At 34.8% G+C, this 12,389-nt stretch overlaps 1 protein-coding gene across 3 annotated transcripts in view; it reads right to left on the bottom strand.

Moving 5' to 3' along the window:
- LOC110448667 (SMC5-SMC6 complex localization factor protein 2-like) overlaps positions 1–12,389 on the bottom strand; it is a 44,171-nt gene that overhangs the window by 3,745 nt on the left and 28,037 nt on the right. For all 3 annotated transcript variants that reach the window (XM_021495046.1, XM_021495044.1, XM_021495045.1), the window contains 9 exons: positions 9,359–9,454; positions 6,606–6,752; positions 5,623–5,680; positions 5,268–5,378; positions 4,829–4,906; positions 3,287–3,365; positions 2,773–2,958; positions 2,223–2,351; positions 1,601–1,684 (listed from right to left, as the gene is read on the bottom strand). In XM_021495046.1, coding sequence (XP_021350721.1) covers positions 1,601–1,684; positions 2,223–2,351; positions 2,773–2,958; positions 3,287–3,365; positions 4,829–4,906; positions 5,268–5,378; positions 5,623–5,680; positions 6,606–6,752; positions 9,359–9,454 — 968 coding nt within the window. The remainder of the gene's footprint in view (positions 1–1,600; positions 1,685–2,222; positions 2,352–2,772; positions 2,959–3,286; positions 3,366–4,828; positions 4,907–5,267; positions 5,379–5,622; positions 5,681–6,605; positions 6,753–9,358; positions 9,455–12,389) is intronic.

Genomic DNA, 12,389 nt, shown 5'->3' with positions numbered 1-12,389 from the left:
AATAAGAAATATCCATGTTTCCAACAACAAAACCTACATTTACTAAATACTATACATTGCCCAGGCAAGAACATATCAAACCTCTCTGAATAGAAGGAAATACTTTTGCTTCATAACATGTCTCAACTAATAGAGATTTTATGAATGATTTCTCAGAAACTTAGTTTTTGTTTTCCCAGTAGACAACAGTTGTAAAATGTCCAATAATAGTTAAATTAGAAGTGCCTCCTGTCTCTCCTAGATACTATTCTGGAATATATCAAAATAGCCAAGTAACACAAATGACTTGTGGCCAGAGAATGGATGATAAAGCTAGTAGGTCAAATGGCTATGTGAACACTTGAATATAAGGATATGACAATAGTAACATTGCTGTAATCATAGGTGTCAGCCTCTGAAACCTCCCTCTGATGAGGGCGATCTCCCTCATTCCACATTTCCAATGAGGGACAAAATGTGTGACAGGCGACTGAGACTGCTTTGCTCGATTTATCCTTCCCTTTTTATGTTTCAAAATAACTCCAAAAAGCATTCATTTGATTCAGACCCACCTGTTATTCTCATTACACACACCCTGCAGTAATTAACTAGGAGATCATTTGACCACAGGATGTAGATTTTGAGTTTGTGTGAGTTTAGACTTGAATGAGGGAGCTTCGGGGGAGAATGGTAAATTTTGGTCAAAATGAGGGAGTCTCCCTCCTAACGAGGGAGGTTTGACAGCTCAAAATGAGGGAGTCTCCCTCCTTACGAGGGAGGTTTGACAGCTCAAAATGAGGGAGTCTCCCTCCTTACGAGGGAGGTTTGACAGCTCAAAATGAGGGAGTCTCCCTCCTTATGAGGGAGGTTTGACAGCTCAAAATGAGGGAGTCTCCCTCCTTACGAGGGAGGTTTGACAGCTCAAAATGAGGGAGTCTCCCTCCTTACGAGGGAGGTTTGACAGCTCAAAATGAGGGAGTCTCCCTCCTTACGAGGGAGGTTTGACAGCTCAAAATGAGGGAGTCTCCCTCCTTACGAGGGAGGTTTGACAGCTCAAAATGAGGGAGTCTCCCTCCTTACGAGGGAGGTTTGACAGCTCAAAATGAGGGAGTCTCCCTCCTTACGAGGGAGGTTTGACAGCTCAAAATGAGGGAGTCTCCCTCCTTACGAGGGAGGTTTGACAGCTCAAAATGAGGGAGTCTCCCTCCTTACGAGGGAGGTTTGACAGCTCAAAATGAGGGAGTCTCCCTCCTTACGAGGGAGGTTTGACAGCTCAAAATGAGGGAGTCTCCCTCCTTACGAGGGAGGTTTGACAGCTCAAAATGAGGGAGTCTCCCTCCTTACGAGGGAGGTTTGACAGCTCAAAATGAGGGAGTCTCCCTCCTTACGAGGGAGGTTTGACAGCTCAAAATGAGGGAGTCTCCCTCCTTACGAGGGAGGTTTGACAGCTCAAAATGAGGGAGTCTCCCTCCTTACGAGGGAGGTTTGACAGCTCAAAATGAGGGAGTCTACCTCCTTATGAGGGAGGTTTGACAGCTCAAAATGAGGGAGTCTCCCTCCTTATGAGGGAGGTTTGACAGCTACGTGTAATAGAGAAATGATGTAGCAGCTGAACACTTACTCTCGTCTTGTCTAACATCTGGACATTGTCTCTCACTTCACCTGTCAGTTTCTTCATCTGTTCTGTAATGTACTCCAAGTCATCCTGTGTCGAAAATTAAAACCACTTTATCTTTTTGAATGATTAGTAAGTATGCATATCTATGCTATTTTTTGACACCTCCTGTGGGTTGCAGTTACATTTCAAATTTTATGGTGGTATCTGTAATTATAAGTGCACTGCACACCTTTTTGTGGGTGATGCAGGTACACTTCAATTTTCATAAACATAAATTTAACAGTGTAAAATTAAGATATGGTCGAGATATGGCTTCACTTAAAATAACAAAAAGAAACAAAATAACCCAGATGACATATAATTGAAATGTTAAACAAGTAGCCTGTGTAAAGTTCAACTTCAATGGTTTCAAAGAAAGCCGGTTCTTCTCCAAAAGTTCACTTCGAACATATGCACCGATTCGTAAAGCTAAAAGTCTCAGACAAACCGAATTTTTTTATCAGAAAATCTGTAAATAGTATACCTTTAAATTATTGTATTCACATTAAGCAAAGGAATACAAAACTGAGTTGTTTTTTTAATTGATATTGTTTATGATACATTTGGTAACATTGACGTGACTAACCTTCTCTGCAGACTTGATGACCCCGTTCCCTATACAAAGGTCTAGAAGACTCACACAGCTTGCCAACAGATAGATGTCATCATCGGCCAGTCCTTGTAATCGGGGCAGAACGTTGTGAACACGACCCAGCTACAGCAACAAAAGATCACAGTCCGATAACAAGTCCTTGCAGTTGGTAACACCCAATTTTCAAGCCAACAAATTTAATCAAAGGAAGATAAAGTCTATATCTTGGGTAGAATAGTTTAAATAATTATTGTTAATCTGACTCACTGTATCTGACATCATTGTAAGGAAATAACTGCAAGATGATACAAATTTTTTTTAAATTGAAACAAAAGTGGATAAAAACAATTGATGTCCTTGGAGAAATTCAATATCTATTGATATGGCATAATCATAAATATATTAAAGAAAAATTATCTTAGAAAAAAAAAATGATGTCATAAAACTATTTCTTTACCTCACAAATTCATTGAAGTTATTGTTTCTTTGTTTAGCTTGTATTCAAAGCATCTCTTTTAATACACACAGACCGACAGAATTTTACCTGAAAATGCATGACAACATCATCAGACACTTTCTGTTCTGGATTAAAGAGGTGGTGTATCATCAGGAAGCTGACACGGCGCTGAAGAAAATTCCCTTTGGTGGTAGGGGGAAGTAACTGTGCAAGGTAAACTTTGTTATGATGGTGTTCCGTTAAACTGGACAGCTCTCGACACAAAGTTAGGGACTGAAGTAAAAGACATTGGGTTTTTCAACTGAAGACATTTTTTTAAAAGGAATCATGATTATTATCACACAACCTTAAGAATTTTGGTTTTTGAAATGTTTTAGAAACCGATACTGTATATAAATATTTTTTACTGTCCCTGATATTTCTTGGATTTGCTTAAATGGTCCATTTCATGATAGATTTTTTCACCGATTTCAGGTCTAGTGACCATGGCAGAAAATTAAATAAATGTAAGGATGGATTAATTGGCAATTCATTTTCGTGGTTGTATTTTTCATGGCAAAACATGTGAAAATAAAAATAGCTTTGTAATTATGGTTGTTACCTGTGAGGTCCAGTCTGCGTCTGTGTACAACTTTAACAGGGAAGCCAGCACAACCTCAAACTCATGGGTTAACATAAAACTACAACACAAATTTATAGATATTCTACCAATGTAAGCAGACACTCAAATGTGCAGTTTTGAACAATGAAAGTTTCCATATCTTTACCACTGTTCCGAGTTTTTCTTTTTAATTCTACCCCTCTACATGTCAAACTTTCTGCATGTCTTCTCCTCTACAACTTTTTTAACTCTTCTTCCCTGTCAGTTTACCCAAATATAAATCTTTAACACAACTCCTTGAAAGTCTAGAAATTTCTTTTTTTTCTATACAAAAGTCACCTTATTCTAATGTAAACCCTTTTTATTGTTAAACAACTCCTAAATAAGAGAAAGGGTCTCAATAATATTCGTAATCTCATTGCAGGGTATGGCAATAAACTATGTTTAGAATAAAGTCCTAACTTTGATTTATATATTTACCTGTTCATTTCAAATCTTCTCCCCAATTACTACAAGCATCCCTTCCCTACCTACTCCCAGTATCAATCCCCTATTACTACATGTATTTCATTCCTCCACAAATACAAGAAACCCCTCCCCAGTATCTCTCCACATAACTCCAAGCACCCCCTCCTCAATTACTACAAGTATCCATTCCCCAATTACTACAAGTATCCATTCCCCAATTACTACAAGTAGCCATTCCCCAATTACTACAAGTATCCATTCCTCAGTTACTACAAGTATCCATTCCCAAATTACTACAAGTATCCATTCCTCAATTACTACAAGTATCCCTCCACGTAACTCCAAGCATTCCCTCCCTAAGTACTACAAGTATCCATTTCCCCAACTACTACAAGTATCCATTCCCCACTTACTACAAGTAGCCATTCCCCAATTACTACAAGTATCCATTCCTCAATTACTACAAGTATCCCTCCACGTAACTCCAAGCATTCCCTCCCTAATTACTACAAGTATCCATTTCCCAAATTACTACAAGTATCCATTTCCCCAACTACTACAAGTATCCATTCCCCAATTACTACAAGTATCACTCCATGTAACTCCAAGCATTCCCTCCCCAATTACTGCAAGTATCCATTTCCCCAATTACTACAAGTATCCATTTCCCCAATTACTACAAGTATATCTCTCTAAATATCTCCAAGAATCCCCTCCCAAATAACTACAAATATCCATTTCCCCAATTACTGCAAGTATTCCTCAACATACCTCCAAGCACCCCCTCCCAAATAACTACAAACATTCATTTCCCCAATTACTACAAGTATCCCCTGTAAATTCTACCCCAAAGTCTACATCTACACTTTAATAGCACAGACTTTCAGAAATAGTCTACGGGTAACCTTCAAACTACCAGTCATAAGCATTTTTCTCCTTACATTACATTTGATGTATTTTTAAATTTACTTAAGACTTTTAAATATACATAAAGCACATTTTGAATTTGTTTCCAACATAAATTTTAGTTTGTTAATAAAAAATATTGAATCCTTTGCATAACACAGCACTTACTTGTTGAGAGATTTATCGAGAGCTGCCTTACATAGCATGACCACCATCTGTGTGATCTGGACAGCTGTGTACTTAGGCCTAAAGTAAGAGACAGACAAGTTATTTCCCCACTTTTACGTATACCCTACCCCTCAGTCCCCTAGGGGGTCAGCCATTCAGTTCATTTTTTAATCATCAGTATACCACCTCAGGATGCTTCTAACTAAATATAGCTAACATTTGTCACATACAAAGTGAACCTTAAAATCTTGATAATAAGCTGTGGCATATTTTCATTTTTCATACACAATCCCAGGCCTATTTTCGAAACATGACTTAATTCAAGGCAGTCTTTTTTTTAAATCACTTAGACAGTAAGCCATCAATGGTCTAGATTTTTTGACTTAGCAAACATATAATAGCCATGATGATTCTAATTCGGACAAGACCAACTGCTTACCTGATTTGAAATGCCATGGCTAGGGAAGTAAGGACAAGGCGGAAATTTTCCCTGTTGTATTTCCCAGCAGCTGGCTGAATCTCCATGTTTTGTTGTTGAAACAGAGATTTTCTGAGATAGAAAATAACATAAACAATATATAATACCAAAGTTTATGAAAGTCCTGAACAGTTCAGGTTCCGAAAAAAAATAATCTCTATAAATGTAGCAAAACGTCCTTATTTGAGTATCAGTTTCATGATATGATTCTTAGTGAAATCAGATTTCTGGACTATTGAATCAGGTTAATTTATTCCGTATGTGTCAAAATGAAAAATTTCAAATAGCAAACTTACACTCCACAGCTTAAACTCACCGGATAGATTCAGTATTTGGCATCAAAGACTTCGGCAATAATTTGTTTGGATCTGCTCCTAATGAAAAGGAAATAAATACATTTAAAATATTGGAATAAAAAAAAATGGCTGAATGAATGAATTTAAACCACATAGTTGAACTTTTACAAGTAGCTAATGTCTGCATGTCAACCTACTTTGAACTTTTTAGGCTAAAATATTTTGATATTGTTACAAACATTTTACAAAGTAACTCAGTAACTTATAGAAATGATTTCCGGTACTTTCTCTGTTTGGTTTTTTTCTGTTTTATGTCCTTAATTAAGGTCATATATAGGAGTGTATTGAGAAACGGAAATAGGAAGTTCATCCCTAGTTGAAAATCCAATGTAGGGAAGGGAGACAATATCATAATTTCCGCATATTCTAATGTTTAATATTAAATTTAATATGTCTTTCATTTTTTTTCAAAATTCACTCCTTTTTACATAAATTTCCATTTAAAATCCTTAAATTTCTGACAACCTATTTTTTTTTGTAGCAGAAAATTTTTCATTACTTCAAAGCAATATAACTACAAAATTTGAAGAAATTCTACTGAGAAATGGTGACACAATCCTATTACCTTAAACAGCTATGGTCATTTTAGGATGTGCCAGTTTTTTTGGTGGTGAAGGAAAACTGGAAAGCCAGGAGAAAAATGTCTGACCTGTGGCCATGGCCAGTACCTGGTGAATTCCCCAATTCGGTCCTTAAATGACCATAGCTGTTGATAGGACGTTAAACAATATTAAACCAAACCAAACTACCCCAATTACGCCTTGCATCCGCGACCCAGCGGTGAAGGGCTATAGTGATTATAGACGGTAGACACTTTAACCACTCGGACACCGCAGCCCCCGTTACTTTGTAACTCATCAACAGAATCTATTGTACTATCAAAAGGTAACCTGGAATGGACAGGAAGTCAGACCACAAAGAGAAAAGATGTTTGAACTCTTACCATAGTTACATAGTATGGAGAGTATATCTGTCACTGCAGGAGACCAGGTATACTTAGTCTTACAGGTGAAATGCTGGCACGAGTAAAGGTGTTCCTGGATAGTCTTGTAGCAGCAGTTTATCAGAAGGTGGCTAGCATGCACCGACACTGTTAAAGCAAATTAACACACGTTAGAATGTTTTAACTTAATAATTAGACATGTTGACAGTTTTTCCAACTGTTCAGGATCCTTGTACCACTGTCAAATACTGTTATCAAGAATTGGAAACTGTTTTTCGCGCATGACTTTAACTTTGATATATCATTTCTAAAAAGAAAAACATAATTTCTGGGACTTTTATGAAAAAATAATGAAGATGAAAATAAACAAAATATAACAACAATTATTATAGTGTTCTGAATGTAAAACAATAAGTTAGGATAGACTGGGATTCCAACCCTGGACCAGAACCTGTTTTATTATCGCTCTAACTGACTGAGCTACCTGTAAAGCTAGCAACAAAAATGTACAGGCCCAACTGTGCAACAGTTATATCCAAACAGAAGTTAAGGGGAGGTTACTGTCTATAGGAACAAGCCATTCGGATTGATATGTCTGGCCTGTGCCCCGCTTTGACCATCAATGCACATGTTAGGTTTGGTTGGTCTAGCACTTATAGTTTCAGAGAAACTAACCTACATGCAAAAACTTAATGTTGATGGAGATGCTGACAAAGTCAATGAACCATGAAAGGTAGCTATAGGCCGCATCCAGCATTTGACGCATGGGTTGAGATGTACTACCTAAGATGCATCTAGGGTCCAAGTTTGCTTGGTCTAGCACTAATACTTCAAGTGAAACTAACTTAAAAGCAAAAACTTAATGTTGACACCCCCACGCCCCTGGAAAAGCAACACCTTAGTCTCGCTTCCGCTACTTTGTGGCAGCGAGACCAAAACCCCACTGTGCAGTAGGACAGGGAGCCTTAAAGCCTCTATATAGAAGTTTAACTTACAGTTGTCTCCCCCTATCCCACAGACATTAACTATATGGCTCTTACAGAATGCCAAAGTTTTCTGGTATTTTTCAAATTAATAACAAGTTTACTTGTCCTTTAATATCTTGCTTAGCTTTTTATGCATCGCATTTCACATGTTCCTTTTGGAGTTTTCCTGAATAAAGCAACTTGAATTTGAATTTGTTCTTAAATCTCCAATGCACCTCCTTTTGCAGTATACTATTTGAGGATAGATGATATATAAACTTTATTTATTTAACAACAATTATGAAATAAGTTATGTCAACTTATATTAATCACTCTTGTTGGCCCGGATGTTAGCATGTGGGGGGTCTTAGTGTGGGAGGAAACCAGAGTAACCAGAGATACCCACATGGTCGGGCAGGTGACCCAACCTTTTCACGTCCTATCGGGGAATCGAACCCCGGTCGCCTTGGTGAAAGGCAAGTGCGCTATCCACTGCACCACCCGACCACCCTTAACAGATGTTAAATTATGACTCATACAGAAAATATGCATGTTGCAGTCATGTATTAAATATAATAAGTTTAAAAATAACTCGTTTCCAGTCAATTCATACTTCTATTCTTTATTAAGATAAATCCTGTTAGTATTATGATTATTTTCATTTTTAATCACGCGTGACGGCCATTTTGTTTATCCCATCAGTCTCAAAAGGGAACATACACAAATAGGGACATAGGGGATCCCTCAAGTACTCCTTGAGAGATACCGATAACAAACCTCCACTGTTAAAATCCAAGATGGCTGCCTGTCGGCCATTTTGTTTACTTGATCAGTCTCAAAAGTAAACATGGTCAACTAGGGACCAAGGGGAACCTTCATATTTTAAATTTTAGAAAGATCCCTTCAGTACTTTCAGAGAAATAGCGATAAAAAGAATTGTTTAAAGACGGACGATGGATGACAGACGGACGACAGACAATGGATGAATGGCAATTTGAATAGCCCACCATCAGATGATGGTGGGCTAAAAATATGGTCCAAAACACTGCTAACACTCCATATAGATACTTCAACCTTATAATAGACAATAGCCTATTGATGGTGGTGATCCAACAAACAAACAAAATTGCCCAAAAACTTTAACCTCAAGCCTCAAAAATTTTACAAAGTCCAATTAAGCTGTTTTTGGCCCCTTAAATATGAATATATGGTTCAGCACAGTGCTTACACTCCATATAAATACTTCAACCTTATAATCGACAACAGCCTATTGATGGTTGTTGTCTAACACTTCACCAAAAAAAATGCCCAAAACTTAAACTTGACTCAACCTTAGCCCAAAACTTTAACCAAGTCCAATTAAGCTGTTTTTGGCCCCTAACATATGAAAATATGTTCCAGCACATTGCTCACACTCAGTATAAATGCCTTAACCTCATAATAGACAACTGCGCATTTAGTGTGATGATCCAACACTGTCTGGAAAAAAACTTGCCTACAAAATGTATCAGGACAAAACCTACAAACTTCAATTAACATACTTATAATAATAATAATTCAAGGTTCTTATATACCGCTTTATCACAACCTAGTTTGTAGGTCGACTAGTTAATAAATTATTATCTGTGGTTATAGGGCCTTTGCAAATAGCCAATATATTTCTCAACTCCCTGGGGAGCATACAGCCTGTGCTGCCATTTCGGTGGTCACAGCTGGTATTCAACAATTCTAGCACAAAATTGAACTGCAAATTGCAAGACACTGAGTTACATATATATGGTAACTTACTGATCAATAACAGCCACCGCAGCACAGCATCCTGACAGGAGATCGCATCAAAACACATCAGCATAATGTCAGAGGTTAGGAGTGTTATGTAGTCACCTACAAACAAAAACAAATACAAATAGTACATCTAAAACAGGTGTTTGTATAGTCACTTATAAACAAATACAAATAGTACATCTAAAACAGGTGTTTGTATAGTCACTTATAAACAAATACAAATAGTACATCTAAAACAGGTGTTTGTATAGTCACTTATAAACAAATACAAATAGTACATCTAAAACAGGTGTTTGTATAGTCACTTATAAACAAATACAAATAGTACATCTAAAACAGGTGTTTGTATAGTCACTTATAAACAAATACAAATAGTACATCTAAAACAGGTGTTTGTATAGTCACTTATAAACAAATACAAATAGTACATCTAAAACAGGTGTTTGTATAGTCACTTATAAACAAATACAAATAGTACATCTAAAACAGGTGTTTGTATAGTCACTTATAAACAAATACAAATAGTACATCTAAAACAGGTGTTTGTATAGTCACTTATAAACAAATACAAATAGTACATCTAAAACAGGTGTTTGTATAGTCACTTATAAACAAATACAAATAGTACATCTAAAACAGGTGTTTGTATAGTCACTTATAAACAAATACAAATAGTACATCTAAAACAGGTGTTTGTATAGTCACTTATAAACAAATACAAATAGTACATCTAAAACAGGTGTTTGTATAGTCACTTATAAACAAATACAAATAGTACATCTAAAACAGGTGTTTGTATAGTCACTTATAAACAAATACAAATAGTACATCTAAAACAGGTGTTTGTATAGTCACTTATAAACAAATACAAATAGTACATCTAAAACAGGTGTTTGTATAGTCACTTATAAACAAATACAAATAGTACATCTAAAACAGGTGTTTGTATAGTCACTTATAAACAAATACAAATAGTACATCTAAAACAGGTGTTTGTATAGTCACTTATAAACAAATACAAATAGTACATCTAAAACAGGTGTTTGTATAGTCACTTATAAACAAATACAAATAGTACATCTAAAACAGGTGTTTGTATAGTCACTTATAAACAAATACAAATAGTACATCTAAAACAGGTGTTTGTATAGTCACTTATAAACAAATACAAATAGTACATCTAAAACAGGTGTTTGTATAGTCACTTATAAACAAATACAAATAGTACATCTAAAACAGGTGTTTGTATAGTCACTTATAAACAAATACAAATAGTACATCTAAAACAGGTGTTTGTATAGTCACTTATAAACAAATACAAATAGTACATCTAAAACAGGTGTTTGTATAGTCACTTATAAACAAATACAAATAGTACATCTAAAACAGGTGTTTGTATAGTCACTTATAAACAAATACAAATAGTACATCTAAAACAGGTGTTTGTATAGTCACTTATAAACAAATACAAATAGTACATCTAAAACAGGTGTTTGTATAGTCACTTATAAACAAATACAAATAGTACATCTAAAACAGGTGTTTGTATAGTCACTTATAAACAAATACAAATAGTACATCTAAAACAGGTGTTTGTATAGTCACTTATAAACAAATACAAATAGTACATCTAAAACAGGTGTTTGTATAGTCACTTATAAACAAATACAAATAGTACATCTAAAACAGGTGTTTGTATAGTCACTTATAAACAAATACAAATAGTACATCTAAAACAGGTGTTTGTATAGTCACTTATAAACAAATACAAATAGTACATCTAAAACAGGTGTTTGTATAGTCACTTATAAACAAATACAAATAGTACATCTAAAACAGGTGTTTGTATAGTCACTTATAAACAAATACAAATAGTACATCTAAAACAGGTGTTTGTATAGTCACTTATAAACAAATACAAATAGTACATCTAAAACAGGTGTTTGTATAGTCACTTATAAACAAATACAAATAGTACATCTAAAACAGGTGTTTGTATAGTCACTTATAAACAAATACAAATAGTACATCTAAAACAGGTGTTTGTATAGTCACTTATAAACAAATACAAATAGTACATCTAAAACAGGTGTTTGTATAGTCACTTATAAACAAATACAAATAGTACATCTAAAACAGGTGTTTGTATAGTCACTTATAAACAAATACAAATAGTACATCTAAAACAGGTGTTTGTATAGTCACTTATAAACAAATACAAATAGTACATCTAAAACAGGTGTTTGTATAGTCACTTATAAACAAATACAAATAGTACATCTAAAACAGGTGTTTGTATAGTCACTTATAAACAAATACAAATAGTACATCTAAAACAGGTGTTTGTATAGTCACTTATAAACAAATACAAATAGTACATCTAAAACAGGTGTTTGTATAGTCACTTATAAACAAATACAAATAGTACATCTAAAACAGGTGTTTGTATAGTCACTTATAAACAAATACAAATAGTACATCTAAAACAGGTGTTTGTATAGTCACTTATAAACAAATACAAATAGTACATCTAAAACAGGTGTTTGTATAGTCACTTATAAACAAATACAAATAGTACATCTAAAACAGGTGTTTGTATAGTCACTTATAAACAAATACAAATAGTACATCTAAAACAGGTGTTTGTATAGTCACTTATAAACAAATACAAATAGTACATCTAAAACAGGTGTTTGTATAGTCACTTATAAACAAATACAAATAGTACATCTAAAACAGGTGTTTGTATAGTCACTTATAAACAAATACAAATAGTACATCTAAAACAGGTGTTTGTATAGTCACTTATAAACAAATACAAATAGTACATCTAAAACAGGTGTTTGTATAGTCACTTATAAACAAATACAAATAGTACATCTAAAACAGGTGTTTGTATAGTCACTTATAAACAAATACAAATAGTACATCTAAAACAGGTGTTTGTATAGTCACTTATAAACAAATACAAATAGTACATCTAAAACAGGTGTTTGTATAGTCACTTATAAACAAATACAAATAGTACATCTAA

Source organism: Mizuhopecten yessoensis, unplaced genomic scaffold (assembly GCF_002113885.1).
Source record: "Mizuhopecten yessoensis strain PY_sf001 unplaced genomic scaffold, ASM211388v2 scaffold4123, whole genome shotgun sequence".
Taxonomy (NCBI): domain Eukaryota; kingdom Metazoa; phylum Mollusca; class Bivalvia; order Pectinida; family Pectinidae; genus Mizuhopecten; species Mizuhopecten yessoensis.
This window is presented reverse-complemented; position numbering and strand designations above follow the sequence as displayed.